This window comes from Dermacentor albipictus, chromosome 8 (assembly GCF_038994185.2).
Source record: "Dermacentor albipictus isolate Rhodes 1998 colony chromosome 8, USDA_Dalb.pri_finalv2, whole genome shotgun sequence".
Lineage (NCBI taxonomy): Eukaryota > Metazoa > Arthropoda > Arachnida > Ixodida > Ixodidae > Dermacentor > Dermacentor albipictus.
In genome coordinates this window covers 53,682,724-53,701,369 of record NC_091828.1, presented here as the reverse complement: position 1 = coordinate 53,701,369, position 18,646 = coordinate 53,682,724, and the positions used below count along the sequence as shown (strand labels likewise).

The 18,646-nt window shown below is 45.8% G+C and overlaps 1 protein-coding gene across 2 annotated transcripts in view; it reads left to right on the top strand.

Moving 5' to 3' along the window:
- LOC135921636 (pancreatic lipase-related protein 2-like) overlaps nucleotides 1-15,890 on the top strand; it is a 35,829-nt gene extending 19,939 nt beyond the window's left edge. Inside the window, exons 8-9 of one of the 2 annotated variants that reach the window (XM_065455914.1) lie at nucleotides 4,828-5,070; nucleotides 15,850-15,890. In XM_065455914.1, coding sequence (XP_065311986.1) covers nucleotides 4,828-5,070; nucleotides 15,850-15,875 — 269 coding nt within the window. In that variant the 3' untranslated portion in view covers nucleotides 15,876-15,890. Of the gene's footprint in view, nucleotides 1-4,827; nucleotides 5,071-9,288; nucleotides 9,558-15,849 lie in introns of those variants that run through there. The other variant, XM_065455915.1, reaches the window with a different exon arrangement.
- The last annotated feature ends 2,756 nt before the right edge of the window (nucleotides 15,891-18,646 follow it).

Below are 18,646 nucleotides of genomic sequence, written 5' to 3'. Positions count from 1 at the left end.
TAAACGTGAAAGCGCAGAATTTAATTTACCTTTTCTTGAGTGTAGATTATGAGAAAAGATGCGTTCCTAGGATACCTTGACTTCAACAATGATGAGGTTCTGCAACAAAAACATTGAAATGTGGCAACGCAGACGAAAACAATTCGTTGAATGAGTTCGCGATCATGGATTTCTCACATACGATATTGCTGCCTGTAGAAATATTGCTCAAAAGTTTACCTTTATGGGTGAAATGTTGCCAGAACATTGCCGTGGGCGAAAGAGGCAAGTTGTTCGTTTTGACTTTATTATGCGAAGCATATTAACGTAGGTTTCGTGCCTTCGCGCGACGCCCTGCGGTGGCCACCATTGACCCTGAAGTGGGGTCACGTGACATGACGTCACGTGATGACGTCACACAGGCTGCAGATGGGGCCTCATATCGCGCCGTCGGTCGCCTCCCGGCGGTGGCCACCATTGACCTTCAAGTGACCTTCAAGTATGTCACGTGACATGACGCCACGTGATGACGTCACACCGGCTGCAGATGGGGCCTCATATGGCGCCGTCGGTCGCCTCCCGGCGGCGCCCACCATTGACCCTGAAGTGAGATCACGTGATGTGACGTCACGTGACGACGTCACACCGGCTGCAGATGGGGCCTCATATCGCGCCGTCGGACGTCGCCCGGCGGAGGCCTGCACGCTTCGGTTCGCGCCATCGCGCGCGACGCGGCGGTGGCGCCATCATCGCTCCATCACGTGATATGTGACGTCACGCCAGGGATGAAGCGGCGCGCGCCCGCCGTCGCGTCAGTCTCTGTGCCCGCAACCGCGCCAGCGTCTTTGCGCCGGGCGTGTATGCGGTCAAGATGCCTCCAAACGCTAAGGATACGCTAAGCCCAGTGGATGCGAAGCATCCACTGGGCTTAACCTTGATAAGCCTCCAATTTTTGTAGTATTCTTTTGCACTTCTCTATTGTGGAGTTTAGGATGATTTTATAGAGTGCAAAGCTCACGCATGCTAGTCGTTGATAGCTTTACAGCGAAGCTGTTAGCCTCTAGTTGGTCGGTATTTTTCGTGTCCGTCAGCAAAAAAAAAAGAACGCAAGAAAGTGCACGTGCCCTTTGGAAAGAGACGTACAACACACAGCTCAGTAATCATTTCAAGAAATAAAAGCGCGAAACAAGCGTGAGGACGGATGATAAGACGCCTGTCGACATTCTGAGGCACGTTCCTTCTCCCCGCGCGTGTTAGCCGGTGAAGAGTACGGTTGTATAAGCTGCTCCGGTGGGAAAGGGGCAGCAGCAGCATACGAATCAGTGAGTGACGTCACGAAACTTCCCATATAAAAAGAAGACCTGCCCAGCAACTCGTTAACATCATTGCAAGATCGCTTTCGTGCTAAGACTAGGCAGAACAATAAACTTTTTATGTCCCCACTGATGGCATTTGAGTGGTTTTCTGAAAGTTTCGTTGGCCATCCAGTTTCGCGGAGTCGGGATGGCGATTCCATTTTTTCTTCCTAAATTGATTTGTCTTTCGTTCCAGGCGTACAGTTCGCCCACGGGCACCTACTTCCCAATAAGTTTGTTGCCGAAATTTGATGAATGTACTGTAGTAAAAAATATAGAATAAAATGCTGGGCTCTTACGTCTAGAGTCACGATCTGATTATGAGTCATGCCGTATCGGCGACTCAAAATTTATTTTGACCACCCGCTTTTCGTTCACTTACCCAATGCACGGTACACGGGCGTTGTTTTGTTTTCACCTGCATTGAAATGCGGCCGCCGCGGCCGAGATTTGATCACCCGAGCTCCTGTCTCGTGCATAGCAGCACAACGCCATACCTATAACGAACCACGGCGTTTGCACCGTAGTACAACGTTTTGCAAATGATACTACTAATTTTCTCACAGTTATTCCCAACCAGACAGATGGTTCACCTTTGAATCTGTAGTACAAGCATCTGCTTCGGAAAGCAAGGAAAATTCAGAAAAACGTATTTGATATGTTTCATGTTTGGACGTAGTCAGGTCGTAAAAAGGCAAACGCTGCGCACTTTGGCAAGTCTAGTCGCTCTGTGTAGGTGTTCAAGTGACTAAATTTATGGTGAGGTATTTCGTCAAATGCATGTACTTCGGAAACGTGATTGAGCATGTTGTTTAGAATGTAAGCCATAGTTTCGGGCGTAGTAGATGTTGGCTAAGGAAATAAATTTTTACAGTTAACTGAAGGAACATTCAAATCTCCGCTCAATATTATATTGCATGAAAGACTAGTGTTAACGCAATGAAATTTATTCAATACCATTTTCACAAACTGCATCGTCTGCATTTCGGGGTGTCTAAAACCCTGCCACCATAAACTTTTATCATCGCGCAAATTTGGACGATAACGGACTCGACGCTATATGTATCGGCTAAAGATCGAACTTGTAACGATTTCTTTGATGAACAATAGCAATTACCCGACCCAATCTCTACGATGCGTCATGTAGCCTTCCGGCGTAACCTCATCGTCGTCGATATCTGGGAGCGGCCAGGTTTTGGTTATCATCATAAGGCGGAGGTGGTACCGTGAGCGCAGTACTTTCCAAATCGTCAGCTTTTGCAACAGTGTTACGGGCGCGAATGTTTGCGCATTGAAATAATGTTTCGTCTGTGGCCGATTCATCGTGCACCTTTTTATTTGCAAGTTTCCGTGCTCACAGGTATAATTTTAATAAATAAATGATTATGCAGATCGGCACTTACCGAGGGAACCGAAGTTATGCGAAACATTTTGCAGGTAGCGGGCTATAGCATCGACCCTACGGCGGCGTGCCGTCACCGGCTCTTTGTCCTGGTGACTTCGAGCAGGCGCTCATTGGAGGTCGGTCATGCTGAGCGTCAGAAAGAACGTGGTCTTACCTAGCTGCTCGATGACCGCGAACACGTTTCCCTTCCTATGCCTCGAGTAGTACCCCTGTAGTACGCCATCCTCGAGCTGCTCAGGTATACCGCTAAGGAACGCTGTGTCCGAGTTGACGCATTTCTCGACGAAGCTGCGGTCTTATACGAGCTTCTTTGTAAGCGCCATGCGCCGGTTCGCGTGCACGGAGTGGGAAACTTGGTTTTGAATTGCTCTTCGTATCGAGGCAACCAGCACCCGATGTCCCGCAGTCGTAATGCCCGGATCTCGCGCGGGTCAGCTGGCTCGGCTAACGTGAGAATCAGAGGCGAGTGTTGGATGATGGAGCTCGGATGACGACGATGCCGGGACTACGCCGGCAACGGGAACATGAAGCTTATATATATACCTAGCCGCTCAAGTTGGTAAACACCGCCAGCCGCCGGCGTAGGAACCTAGATAAATAGACGCTCTCAAAGCGCTCGAGGTTCGAAAATAATGCTTCGCAATTGAAGAAAATAAACTCAGGGGTCTTGTATGCCAAAACCACGATCTGATTATGAGGCGCGCCGTCGTGTGCTTCATTAACCAATTCTTTGACGTTTTAAGCACACGAACGTTTGCGAATTTCGCTTCCGTGGAAATGCATGCGGCCGCCGCGGCCGAGATCGAACCTGCGGCCTTGAGCCCAGCAGCACAACGCCGTCGTCGATGAGCTACATTGGCGAATACTGCAGAAACTCGTGTCGCTACAACTTAATTTGTACATATTTTAAATAAATGATATTATTAACAAAGCATTGTATAATTTTGTTTAATTGTTTGCTCTTTACATTGTGTAAACTTCTTGTTTCCCTTACCCAATGCCCATTGTTCGGGCCTGTAAGGTATTTGGAATAAATAAAAAAATAATAAAATTCGTTAATATATCGGTGCATGACAGCTATACTTACTACATAAATTCCTGTACAAAGATACCTGTATCACACATTTCATGTTGCATTCTTGATGGCTTCTCATTTTTAGCTGCAAACTGTTATTACACTTAATAAACTAATAAAGATAACCTAATGGAGGAGGAGGAAAGAACTTTATTGTGAGCCCTGCGAGTTGGTGGGGAGGGCCAGAGGCCCCGCCTAGGTGACGGCCAGGAGTTCTTGGGTCCTGGCGGCATCCTCGGCCCGCTGGACGGCCCATAATTGATCTTCGAGGGCGGAGATAACCTAATAAATAATAAATTTAAGAAAGCCCCGCGCAGGGGCTTTACGTTATATAAATGCACAACTCAGGAAATGAATGGTAATCGAAGGTTTAAGTCTCTTATGTCGTACGTCGCTTCTCATACGTTTCACGCATGTGACGTACGCATTAGTAAATACATATTCTCTTTGTGACATTTGCTATTATTTAAGGCTGAGAATCTATTTGCACTTTGTCCATACCTTGCAACGTTTTTATTCCAGATTCTCCCCACGGTTAATTATCAATGCCTAATAAGGTCAGAGCTATCTTGGAAAGGCACAGTGCTGACCAAGTGGCGTTTTTGGTGGAAGTGTCACATATGACCGGTAATCGCGACGCTTGCCAACGTGGTGCGTCAATCATGGCGTTAGTGACGTTGCTGTCCGATATTATCGGCACGACGTGGAAATCGACACCAACTACCAGCAAACCGCCATGCCTGTCGATTGCGATCAAGAATGCGAGATTGGTGCTCATAGGGATTTCTTTCCTGACAACAGCACCTAAAACGTTACCGAGTGCAGAGGCGCAAATAAGAAGCATAATCTGATTATGATCATCTGGAATTGCCTCCACGAAAACGATTTCTTGCTTTATCTCTAGCGCTTAGCAGCCTTACGTATTTTTTTTCAATTAGTCGACAAATACGCGTGACACCAAACTGCTTCCATCGAGTTGCTTTAGGTTGACTGTCTTCGCTGTACTGATCCAGGTTGCAGTCACAGAAGAGCGTATGCTCTCATGATCGAGTCCATGACCAACCACCACTGCATCTTCGTGTCACGTCCCGGCCGCGACAAAGGCGGTCGAAACATAAGAGGGCTTCACTTCAACTCGCGCTCGCTGCAGCAAAACGACGTCTCTAGCCGAGGAGCCATGGGATACGACAGCATCACTGCCAAGGGCCGTGGCAGTCAGTACGTCGAGACCAGGAGCAAACCGCCTTTTTGTATTCGTAAGTATGCGGAAATGACTCTATTGTCGAAATGAGGATCTACGTATCCACTGTATTTTCCAACATCTATTGAATTCTCCCTCGCGCTTCCTTACAAACTTAAGATTTTCTTGCGTGTTCTGGTTTGCGCCATTGCCTATTTCTTCATTGTAGCACCATCCGATGTCACGCAAAGCGAAAACTGTGGATTGATGAATAACAGTAAACTTCAATGCATTTCTTTTCAGTTCCGGTTATTCAGCCCACTTTGTGACTCGAAGCGTCACCTTGCTATTCTGCTCAGGCTGGTTTGCCGGGCAATTTTCCATGTGCACTTGAATGCACTCTACCCGCCGTGGTTGCTCAGTGGCTATGGCGTTGGGCTGCTGAGCACGAGGTCGCGGGATTGAATCCCGGCCAGGATGGCAGCATTTCGATGGGGGCGAAATGCGAAAACACCCGTGTACTTAGATTTAGGTGCACGCTAAAGAACCCCAGGTGGTCAAAATTTCCGGAGTCCTGCACTACGGCGTGGCTCATAATCAGAAAATGGTTTTGGCACGTAAAACCCCATAATTCTTTTTTTAATGGAATCTGAGAAATAGCGAAGCATGTCGCTCGTTTGTACGACGCAGCCTCGATATACTTTTCTGGTACCCGCACCCTTTGGCGACTTATGTTTGCAGTGTCATGTGCGAGCACTGCCATAGATTTTTCGTATAGGAAACCTACCTTGGGAAACCGGCACCGGCACTATGCGTTATGCATATATATATACATATATATAGCCGAGCAGCGATCTAGTTATGCTAAACATAAAGAAACAATTCCGAGTGAGTGGGCGGGGTGAACCGTTGTCCTCGTATTTAATGCTGCTGAGCATGAAGCACGCTTTACACGTTGCTTCCTGCTGTTACTCTCTTAGCGATTTACTTAACTTGAACAGCACATTTCGAAATAGTACAAAGGTTTGCGAACAAGTGAGACACGAAATGTATAACGGGACAGGGACAAAGAATCTTCGATATAGCATTGACGTTTCACGAAGAGGACTTTCCATCACAGCGAATACAAGTCCGAAGACAAGGCGCCTTTCTGATGGAGCCTTGTCAAGACGCTGGAGCAGAATTGAGGCTTTCCGCCGTCTTGCTCTCCTCAATTCACGAATGCAGTGTCCCAACGCAGGCTGAGTCTTGGCTAACTGTTAGGCCATCGTTGTGTAGCCTTCCTTCTGAGATCGCACGAAATATTTGCGTTGACTGGCACAAGGCGAGAGTAAGCATGCGACGCGATGTGGGCTACCACTAAGTGTTACAAAAGAACAAAGTAAGAGACCCTTCGCTTTCGACAGCGAACTAGATGTAATGCCGGTAGCCGAGGAGAACCCACGTGTTCTGTGATACATACATGACACCAGCGCTTCATTCGCAGTGCGCATACGTCATCTGCAGTGTTTTCGTATCTTATTGGTCATGTGTGTCTGTTTTCAAATCAAATAACAACAGTAATATCGTATTGCAAGGAGTAAAAACTAACAGCTATACCAATTTAAGCAGGTTGGTTATATAGCATAGTGACCCGTCAACGAGAAAATAGACAGGGACGAAACAGAAATGAAGGGGCTTTATATGTCGCCTTCATTTCTTCTCTTTGCATTTAACTTTGGCATAAAGTATACGTTTAATTGCGGTCAAAATGAAAACATACAAGTGCCTGGTCCCAGAGTCACAAGGCTAGTAGGGGGTACATAGCAAAGTAGGCATACAAATACGACAGGACGGAATTACACAGAAATCAAATATATTTAGACAGGCCGTAAAAACAACATTGGCTCACGCATGTCACCTGAACCAATATTAAAAACATACACTAAATAAGTGATAATCATAATTTCTGTTTCTGTCAAACATGTGAAATATCTATCATTATAGTTCTAATAAACAAGGCTTAAATTATCGCTTAACTCTTAAAGAACTCTCCTTATCGTTCATACTACGTACGCTTCTCAATCAGTGGCATTCCGTGCTACAAGTATTTCAGATTTTTAGACAGACCACGGCGAATATGGGTGTACGCACAGAGATATCGGCATCTTGAGGTAGCGTTTCAATGCTTTCAGCGCGAGGGTGTACTTTTCAGCGGAGCGCGCACAGAGCTCTGTGCCTCATTGTATTGCAACCAATGAATACCCGCCCTCAAGCACTGGGTAGAATAGCCTCGCTGGAATAGCCTTCCTGTTCAACGGCCGTTTTCATCCAAACTTCATCCGTAGAATTCTGTTTGTGATCTGTATAATCGTAATTGTCGTTAAATGTAATTGTGAATAGTCGCCTGGATTGTTTGAATTCTCTCCGAAAAAGAGAACACAACTTTCTTTCTTTCTTTCTTTATTAGAACATAAAACATGCAGTCAAATACTTTGTCAGCCCGCCAAAGCAATGATGCTATTGAACGGAACTGGGCAGTGCTCTGGCCCAAATCGCACAGTCTTGTGCTCTAAGAACAGAGGAACCAATAGGAAGAGAGAAAAATAAAATGTACTATAGCAAAGTTAAATTTCTTGTATGCGCCACAAAAAGTACCCTGTAGTCCGCGAAAGCACCGATGCTTTTATGCGGACCACTGTGTATTTGCTTTCAACAAGGCATAATACGAGTACACAATTTCGATCCCCCTCCCTTTCATTCCCTCACCCTTTTCCTCCATCACTCGTCTAATTTCTTATATTTGTTCCTGCACGAGCCATAAGTTTAAGCAAAGACATATTACAGTTAATGACATCTTAGTTGAAATCAAGAAAAAGAAATGGGCATGGGCAGGACATGTTGTGAGGAGGGAAGATAACCGATATTCCTTAAGGGTTACGGACTGGATTCGAAGGGAAGGGAAGCGTAGCAGGGGGCGTCAGAAAGTTAGGTGGGCGGATGAGATTAAGTTTGCAGGGACGACATGGCCACAATTAGTTCATGACCGGGGTTGTTGGAGAAGTATGGGAGAGGCCTTTGCCGTGCAGTGGGCGTAACCAGGCTGATGATGATGATGATAGTACAGCTGCAAAATATATGTACAGCACATCCCTCCATTTCATCATATACAGTTGTCAATGTGTTGGAAAAGTATCAGTCATCAATCACTATTGGAAAGTAAATAGAACAAAATACGCATAGAAAGAACACAATACTCTGGTCTGTTTTATAGAATTGTTAGCGAAAGTTCATCAGAAAATTCCTGCCACATGGTTTGCTTCTGCTATTCCCAGCCACTTGTCAGAACCGTGTGACGTACAAAATTATTTATTTATTTGAATGACGATACTTTTGAAGCTTGTATTTTATTGAAGTAGAACGGTACGTAAAATTACCTCGTTCCTTTACCGTAGTTCGTGAATGCTTTAGCCAGAACAAATGTTTCAGTCTTGCGCAGATCACGGGTTTTGATGTTTTTTGTTTTAAAGGATTCACCAAAATAATGCTTCATAAATATCACGCAGAGAAAAAGTTGTCACTTACTTAGAAAATCACTTGATTAGACTGTCGGGAGCAAAACAAAAGAAAGGAACTATAGTAAGTGTCGTAATTTTTAAGTTGCAAGAGGTTCCTAACGCATAATTGTGTGAAAGAATTGCAATTTTCCCTATTACGGGTAACTTGCGTTTGCACACAAGGGTCGGAGCAGACGTTGTTACATTAACAGCTCCACTCATGATTTCGATATCAGCCAAGCAGTGGTTGTATTGAAAGTATAATTTGTACGTTCAATTTTTAAGCCAGATAAAGCTGCATGAAGCCGTCTCCGACGATGACAGGTCTATGCCTGCATGCACCCACGTGGCATATTTCATTATACGCTTAAAAACGAGACTAATGATAAAAAACTTAAGATGCGCTTTCTGGCGGAAGTGGCAGCGATGCCACAAATTATACATTTCACGTTAGCATATCAATTCAGGCTTTAAATTGTTGGCCCATCTCACTTTCCTGGTAAGAACTTAGCGGTATTCATGAGCTTTAACAGCGAAACGGCGCGAGCGCTTAGAAAAAATTTAGCTGCTGAACGCCTCATTAGTGCATGTGTAATCTACGCTTAGGCGCATCGAGTTTTATTCCACGACTGTTTTCCAATACGTAATTTCTCTGACGTCATGGGAAGATGTTTTCGTCTGTGTACGGCTGCACATGTTGACTTCATTGTTTCGAGGCAAACGCGTCAGGTCACAACTTTATCTTCTTTTCTTTTCAGCTTAACGTCACTTTAATACGGCTTGGCATTTGAAAGACACAAATATCATGGTGCTATGCAAAAACGCAAGAGGAGAGCGAGCTCGGCGAACAATGACAGAAGACCAATTTCATCTTTCATGACAATACGATTGTCCGGAAAGCAGAAGGTACAATAGCGGAACGAGTTTTGTCCAGGAACCACCAACCTGAATCGCTAATAGGAGGCGAGGAAGAAGAGATGGCCAATTCACAACTATTCATGTTATCGCTGAACTTGAATAAAAAAAAGAATCAGAAAAGCCTCTGAAAAAAAATTTAGTGCCATCCCACTCTATGAAGATGGATGACCAGCGAAGCTGTGTACGTGGGCCCCTTAGTGGCGGACTCTCCATTGCCATGCGTCAAACGCCGTATGCAGATAGAAGGCGAGGCGCCTCCACGTTGTTGCGCCTCGGAAGGTGATGAAGCACCGGGGGTTTATACATACGCATGCATTGCAAAACTGGGCACGACACATTTTACTAACAAATCCCGGCACGTTGAAGACACACGCACGTTTCTGCCCTCCGAGGGTACACACTGCTTCACCGTAGCCGAGCGGATCGTGCGTTGGTCGACGTCCCGCAGTGCAGCAATGGTTCTGAGGTCACTCGAAAATCACAAGCGCCACACGCAACACAGACCACACAAAATTGGTTCCCCACAAACTCCATCTGAAAGCTGGCCATTGCTCCGGTGAAACGTCTCAAGTTTGTGGGATCGGGGCCACAGTGAGGGTTCGTATTTCTTTCCGCCACAGGTAGTAGGGAAACCACAACGCGTCTGGGTGGAGGGCTCTATGAGCCCGGGTCCAGGAGCCCGTCAAGGCCGCGCCTCCGCACCCCAGCAGCCTTTCTCAAACGGTCCCTGCTTACGTCCTGCCCGGTAGACTCCAGGCCGTCGGGGAAGCTTCGATGCGGCTGGCTGAAGGCCTTGTATGCTCGGGTCCTTGTGGCCCCACGAGCTCGCGCAGCTCCGTGAGCTCGCAAGCCTTTGATGACGTGTACGTTGCAACTTAGCGCGCATCATGACACATGGCGAGCTCTAACATTACCCGCTACGCCACAGTGGGCGGGCAACCACTGAAGCACAACCGCCACTTGAAGGCCAAGTACAACGAGATTTCACTTTGGCTAAATCTGTAATAAATGAGTAGTACATACCGCTAAAGCAATCTTGGCAAACCCGCAGGGCTGTTACTTGGATAGTTTCTTTATTTACCTGCCTGTAAACCATTTAGGCGGACAACGCGTCCACCTTGGTGGTTTTCGTTATGACGTGAGTCCCAGCATGCCGTCCCGCGAAGTTGTCGGTTCACCGCGAGAAGCCCCAAGCTCTGCCTTTATGCCGGAAGGTATGCTGAGGAGCCGCGCGCTCTTGTTTATGCGTCACTTCTGGCGAGTGCTAATGGCGGCGTTTTCTTTTTCACTTTTCGTATAAATATGGCTATGTTTTGGAGCTTTTCGTCAGACTTCCACTCGTATTTCAAACGTGATATTTTGCACGGAGGCTCCTTTATTTCTGCACTGTCTTAAGCTAACCATTTTACGCGGTCCAAGATATTGTTGCAGTTGTCCAGAGATGTCCTGTGTGTTCCTGCCTTCTGTCTTCGGCAAATTGCGCTGCCCCTTCAAGATTAATGTGAACTTCATTGTGTGTAAGCAGGTCATGTCAGTGACTCGGTGGATTTGCAATTTTGGTGTCCTCACGCACCGAATAACTATTCGTCAACCATTCGAAATTCACCACTTGCCAGATTGTTGCTGCAAATAATAAGCGATGGCTGCTGGCAGTACAACGAGCTCATTAGCTGTGGTTGATGGTGCATGATTGAGTTTCTCTGAGATTGTGGCCTTCGCTGCCGGGATTGAGATACCTATGATTGAAAGCGAGATTTTTTTGTTTAAAAGCAGGACGAGAGAGAGCGGAAACTTATTTTCACCGGGCACGAGTAGTGTTGAATTCCCGTGGTGGATAGGGCCTTCAGTCCTGGGAGGGTATTCTGTAAGAGTCCACCTAGTGGACTGTCCATTTCGGCCGCTGCTGATTGGCTAGGGCCGCTCGTCTCCTTCTCTCTCGTACAGCTGCATCCAATCAGCAGCGGCAGAAATGGACAGTCCACTAGGTGGACTCTTACAGAATACCTCCCCCCCCCCCCCCAGGGCCCCAGCGGCGGTGGCAGCAGTTTCGGATCTGGCACTCAGCCTTCGCTGGTATTCTGATGCCTAGTTCGTCAGGTTTGCTGGCGTAGCACTATTCGCGTGCATGCTGCTCTACACGGAAAGGGTAGAAGGGAGAAAAATGCCGGAGGAGGAGGAGCAGCGCAAACAATATGAAAAGAGATGTGACTATGTTGATAGCGGATGAGCGAGGGATAAGTTTGAATACATACATGTTCTCAACGCCTGACGTGTTTCCCGAATCCGCCATTATATCGCAGCGGCTTTTATTATGCACACAAGTAGCGGAATGACATACGTTTTGGGAACGTTGGCCCAATGGGTACCGGTATGAAATAAGAGCTTCCTGCAGCATCAAACAGGCCCCTTCACTGAGGATCCAAGTCGAGGTCTTAGTTCTCCAACACGACGTTTACAAGCCCCGAAAAGCCTAGAAGATGGGCCTCGCTCAAGAATTGTATGTAGGACAAAACGGAAGATCATGCCTTGCGAAAATAAGTGCGGATACCAAAATCGAGAGAGCCGTGCAACACTTGTACCCGGTAGGGGCTGCACTCGACAAATTTCGCGCGCGGAGTAGGTTGTTCAATTAAACCTTGAAGAAAGGACGACGAAAGACACGAGGCACGCGACGCGCCTTCTTAGAGCAAACCAGCAGTCGACAAAGACACTTCGCAGGGTTATTAAATGCTTGTCCCTCACGCAACACGCTCAGTACCCTTAAATAACGCCTAGAAAGAGATAAATTTGTTTACAGAAGGGCACAGAGGTCGGCCTGAGCAACAGCTCACTCTGGTCTTCTACTCTACGCTGGGGAAAAAGCACGGGTAGGAAAAGAACTTATGACTGATGATGATGATGGTATGAGTAGGCAGGGCGTATATTACAAGGAACCGCTTTATTTCAGCGGAGCTCGTGCTGCTACCACGAAGGTCAAGCTGTGCAGCTGATGATGATATATAGAGATGAGGAAGGTGAACAATGTGTGACCATATTTAGAGATAATATAGATGAAAGTCAGGCATGTGTTGCACTCACATAGTTCCCTAACGTTGCGGAATCGGGTGCGTGGTTGCGCAGGAATGGTATTGCATGCGTCGAGAATATGGTTTTAAACGAGAGACTATTTCTGTTCCAAGGCAATGGTGATCTGACAGCGTTCTAAGGTTTGATAAGCGGTAATTAACAAAGCATATCTGCTCAATTACCACGTAGCGTACAATAATAAATCGAGTGGTGAGTTTTTCACGTAAGCCGGGAACCCGCACAGGAGTCCAAAGAACTTCGTCACTAGGAGAAAAAGTCAAAGCAGGCTGAGTCTAGTAGCGAGACTTGCGAGCGTCCTCGGAGATACCGGTGTTAATGCTGGTTAGGTGACGGCTGTCGGCGAGGCGAGACAAAAATAATTTCTGAGCAAGGATCTGCTGGGGGTGCAAGAGCCGAAAGGAACGATACATAAAACTACGAAACTTGGTGAACGGCCTTACACGAGGAACAACGGAACAAAGGCGGTAGTACGTTGCGTAGCCGTTTTACAGGCGAATGTCACAAACGGCAGGATTGCGTCCCGCTCGTGTGGTCGGGGCGGATGGAAATTGCAATCACGTCGGAGAGGGTACCATTAAAACGCTCCGTCAAGCCGTTGTTCTGCGGATAGTAACTGTGTGTCGTCTTTTAAATGGTGGTTGAAGCACACAGAACTTCGACAGGGATAAAAAGACATGAAAACATTGCCGTGGTCGCTGATGAAGACGCGCGGAGCTTCATGGCGTAAAAAAAACGTTGCGTAGAAACAAATCAGCGGCTTAAGCCCTAGTCCCCTATCGTAGAGTGGCTTGCATCCGCGTAGCGCGTTAGATGGTCAGCGTCCGTCGCAATCGAACGATTGTCATTTGAGGTAGTGGAAATATTGCGGTAAAAGACTATTCCAACAACTTCGAAAGGCGAAGCGTGACAACGAAGAGGTTGCTAAGAACCAGAAGGAGCTGCTGTCGGTAGTTTACCGCTTTGACATTGAACGCAGTATACGACGTGCTTCGTGACGGCTGAAGAGAAGGCAAGCCAGGGGCAGCGACTTCGTATTCTATCGAAGATATTGTGATAGCCTATATAACCGGCCTTCGGATTGTGATCTCGGATGGGATACGTGAAGGCCTTCGAGCACCTCACGTTGCAGGGAACGTGGTATGATTGTGGCCCATTTGTTGCCTTCAACGTGATAAATGTAGCGATCTAAAGCCCGACTGTGCAGTTTGAATTGGTTAATTAATAAAGGAAAAATAAGACATCCACCCGTTCGTAGCAATTGCTACGAACTGGCTAAGTTGTCGACGAAGTCAGGCGTCCGGAGGTGAAGAAGAACATTTCATGCGTTCAAAAATACTTGGGCAGTATCGGTCGACACGTTGGTAGGATACAAGGAAAGTTGGGCTGTGGGGTATTTGCCACTTGAGCAGTGCGAGGGGTGAAGCCGATGAAGAGGACTCTGGGGATGTAGGATAGTACGATGAGGCGATGGTGAGTCGTCATGGTTAGGCCGAGCATAGCTAGATAGAACATCGGCATCTTGATTCTTCTTTCTAGCCATGTAGGTGACATCGAAATCGTAGGTTTTGAAAGCACATTGAGGATTTGTTGAAACGTCATTGAAGAAATTGTTCACAGGTGTTGATAATTGGCCCGCGACATCTAGTAGAAACATCATTGGTGCCCCTATATTTGAGAAGTCGTAAGTGTATTGAAACAATGTTGGATATCAAGGATGAAAGCCCGTTGAAGCACTATTGAACATGTGTTGATTGTCAAAATTGAAAGCCCATTGCGGAATTGTAGAAATATGTTGAATATCAATGTTGAAACCCCATTGTCACGTTGTCGATATGTTGAATGGCAATATTGAAACCCCATTACCATACTGTTGGAGATTTGTTGAACGGCCATATTGAAACGCCATTGAGATATGCTGCTAATTTTTGTTGAGTAGTGTTTAAAACTTCACTCTACTTTTCTTAATATGCCGCTGAGTTATGTTATGTCGTAGCATTACTGCTGCCACATTGGTATGGTCCTTGCATACTAGAGGACAGGTGCAAATTTAAATACAGGCGCTTCTGTATTGGAGGCCTGTGTCACCCTCGGATCAAAAGAACTCTTTTATATAGCCTGTAATAAATCATATTGTAGATCTGCTAGCAGAACCTTTATGCCAGTTTTTCAAATGGCTTAAGAAAGCCCGGCCAATGCTCCTTCACGAAATCAACAGCGCACTATTGATGTGGAAAAAAAAACGTTTTTCTAGATGAAGTGTTTATTTTAGCCAAACATTTGCTAAATGTACAAACACTGGTGACTTGAAATAAAAACTTCTTGAAAAGTAATGCAATCTACAAACTGCTTGCAGCTTGATACAATAACGAAATCGAATACAAAAAATGTAAAGATTGTGTTGTCCTAAAGCAAGCAAAGACAATTTCTCAAATAATAAATAAATAAATACACTTACTAGCATGACATTAAACAAGACCACTAAAAAGGTACTTGATTTCTCCATTGGGTAGCCAGTGACAGTAATCATGGCACAATTTGCATGAGCCCACAGCAGACAGATATACATTCTGCTCTTATTTATTGATTGAATGGTGCGTGCCAATTTTACTGAACATTATCTAGCTCTGAAACAACTTGGCAATTAGAATAAATGATTCATGGCAGCAGTTTATTGTGCCACATTGCTTGTCGCACGATCCAGTTGAGTTTTCTGCCATTATTACGAGTTCATGGGCAGGTCATTCCATAAAAAGCTTAAGATTTGTATCTGAAAAATCGTGGCTGTTAGTGACCTGCTGGAAGGCGTAAACAAAGTTATTTTTCCTGTCAGTGCCACTAAAGAATTTAGAATGAAAGAATTCGCAAAGAATTAGGTTTCATGCTTACATGAAACAGAGCACATCTTTGTCATTACCCGAGCGCATTTGTAGAACTTTGAATTTAAGGAATTTTTTCCCTTTTAATCCTTACTGATCTTCTGGGGGAGTAACATCAACAATTACTGCGAACTTACGTTAATATGTGGTTCTTCTTAAACAGAACTACTGACAATGGCTAAGATGGCACTTTCAGGCGTATGTATTAAACCAAATGTATCGCAATATTTCTGATTGTAGCTACTTTTGTTTTATCAAACAAACTTGAAATGATGTGCTGTCATGAATGTTTTGGATAACTGGGTCGTTAGGCATGAAATGACCCGAGACACGTAAGAAATACAGTAAAGAAACACTATTTTTGGTAGAAATATATTAAAAATTGACATAAATATCTACTAAAACACTACTAAGCACAACACAACGCTTGTGTTTCAGCCATCAAACCTGTGCTCTTCGGGTGACTAGAAATAAATTAAAATAAAGAAACTGTAGGGGACTACAAAATGACAACACTTGTATCGTCCGACTTCGATTCTTCTGGTCACTTCAAGTCCCGCGAAAGGAGTGAGGCAAGTGTGCTTTTGATGTAGGCCATGTTTGTGCCAGGGAACTTGCGACAGATGAAGCCTGCAAGAAAAGAGCCTGAGGTCTGAACTAATTGTTGTGTGCGTTTTTTGCCTGCGCACTGATAATGACGCCATCTATGTTTGTGTATGCCTTCGAATAAAATTAGTTGTGAGTTCTGCGCTGTCCTGTATGTTCCTGCCTTCTGTCTTCATCATATTGCGCTGCCCCTTCAAGATGTTCATCCTACTTATAACTAAGTGCATTTCCTGCCTCAATCGCTCCGTTGTAATGAGAATTTACTGCAGTTCTCTGCCAAGCTGGTTGCGCTAACATGGGCAGAACATGACAGCTATACGAACAACTGATCAGTCTCCTAAGAGAAATATGCAAGTGGACTGGCTTCGTTAATCCTTTGAGGGTCACTGCCGTACATGTAGAGTGGCGGAAACAAATTGTGTGGTCACAGCCATACATATGTGGCAGCAACAGAATGTATGAAAAAATGTGCTTTTCATAACGTAATGTCACCCAGGGTCACATTAGAGGTACTGCAGCTTTCAGTGAAGACTCTACAAAAATTCTTATTGTGCTCTCGCCCCTTGGCTTTCTCCAAAACTGATTTTTCTATTTGAATTAAGGCGGATGCCACCACATTAGTTTCAAGATATTGCTGCTTCACCTAGTTTATAAAGTAGGTATGAAGCTTTATTTCATCGTTCATCTTTAGTACAGAAGGTCCCGCAGTTACAAAAACTCTCAGGGGGACCTCCTATAAGTAATTTAACATTACAGTAATTGTTACGTTATGGCAACACAGCAGTGACAGACATCAGAACAAACGATGCTAATGAAGAAAACAATGAAATGCAAGAAAGGTGCTCACAATAATTGAATTTCAAGTCAAATACCAGCAAATTAAATAGATACAGCATATCAGTAAGTAAAATTTAGTAATTGCCATGTTAAGAAAGCATAGGAATGACATATACCTAGTTCACTAATCTTTAGTGAATGTCATTATATTCAATCCCCACACCATCACTGATTTAGCCCTCACCTTTCTACTCAAGATGCGATGTTGCAGTTCAAACATCAAATACTAAACGAACGTTCCCGTAACACGAAAGCCATCCTTGGACTCGACCTCACTCAGGCCTTTGACAGCATTTCCCATGCAGCTATCCTTGGCCTGGTCTCCCACCTCCACCTGGGAAAGCGAGCCTACAATTACACCTGTGACTTCCTCTGCAATCGCACGGCCACCCTCTCGGCCGGGGATTTACGATCAGACCAGCTTAATCTTGGCAGCAAAGGCATCCCGCAAGGTTCAATTATCTCTCCCATGCTCTGTAACATAGTCATGATTGGCCTTGCGCAGCAACAACAACGAGTCGACAGTGATGCCATCTACGCCGACGACATCACCATCTGTGCGTGCCGAGACAGTAATGGTCAAGTGGAGCCAGCCCTCAAAACGGCGATTGACACGGTTGAAGCCTATCTCCAAGGAACCGGATTGCGCTATTCGCCGGCTAAATCGGAGCTTCTTCTCTATTGCCTGTTGGTGGGTGTTTTGGTAAACTGAAATAATATAAGCGCCAGCAAACAAGGACGGAAGGTTCCTGAAAATGAAGTTATTAAATTTAGAGTATTGTGGTGTCGTCTCCCTTCCGTATTTGTTTGCTGGCGCTAACTATGCCTTCTTCTCTACAAGCCCAATCAGTAGGGACGCCCTCCCAAACACCAATCTGATCACCGAGCGTGTCACGCCATCACCCTACGCCTTCAACACGGCAGTCCTATCCCACACGTCCCTAGTATCCGCGTCCTCGGTGTTACCATCTCTACCAACGGCTCAAATGCCTTGGCTCTCAACAAGATCTGTGCCCAATCTCAAAACACCATACGCCTTCTGAAATGTATCTCCAACCGACGAACGCCTTCTCCGCCTCGTGCAGTCATTTGTCATATGTCACATTACCTACGTTGCTGCGTGCCTCAACTGGTACCGGACTGCGCAAACCAAGCTCGACACCCTCATACGAGGGGTCCACCAGCAAGCACTTGGCCTTCCGCATTGCACCAGCACTGAACTCTTCGACCAACTGGGAGTTCACAACACCCTTGCTGAACTCATTGAAACCCAATAACGCTCTCAGCGTGAACGGCTCACCCTTGCTGAAACGGGATGCTTTATTCTATCTACGCTTGGCTTCACTTACATCAGCAACAGGGCCCGAAACAATCGATCCCGGCTGATATCCGTAGCTGGATCCACACAGACCTTATCCCGAGAAACATGCACCCTGAATATAACAGGGCCCGGCGCCAAGCTCAGGCCAGAGCTATTGTAAAAGCCCTTGCTCACGTACCTGGCGTCACATTTGTTGATACAGCCCAACATTCCCATGGCACACGATTCGTGGCCGTCGCCACATGCGATGGAGTCCTGCACCACGCCTCCAGCGTCACTACCACTATCGCCGAGACGGTTGAAGAAGTGGCCATCGCCCTGGCCCCTCTAGATCCCACCTGTCACGCCCTCGTGTGTCACTCGGTAAACCATGGATAACAAACTATCTAAAGCGACAGATAAACCATAAAAATAAACTTTACCAGCAGTTCGTTAAAACACGTAATGCGGACTTATGGACTGAATACAAGA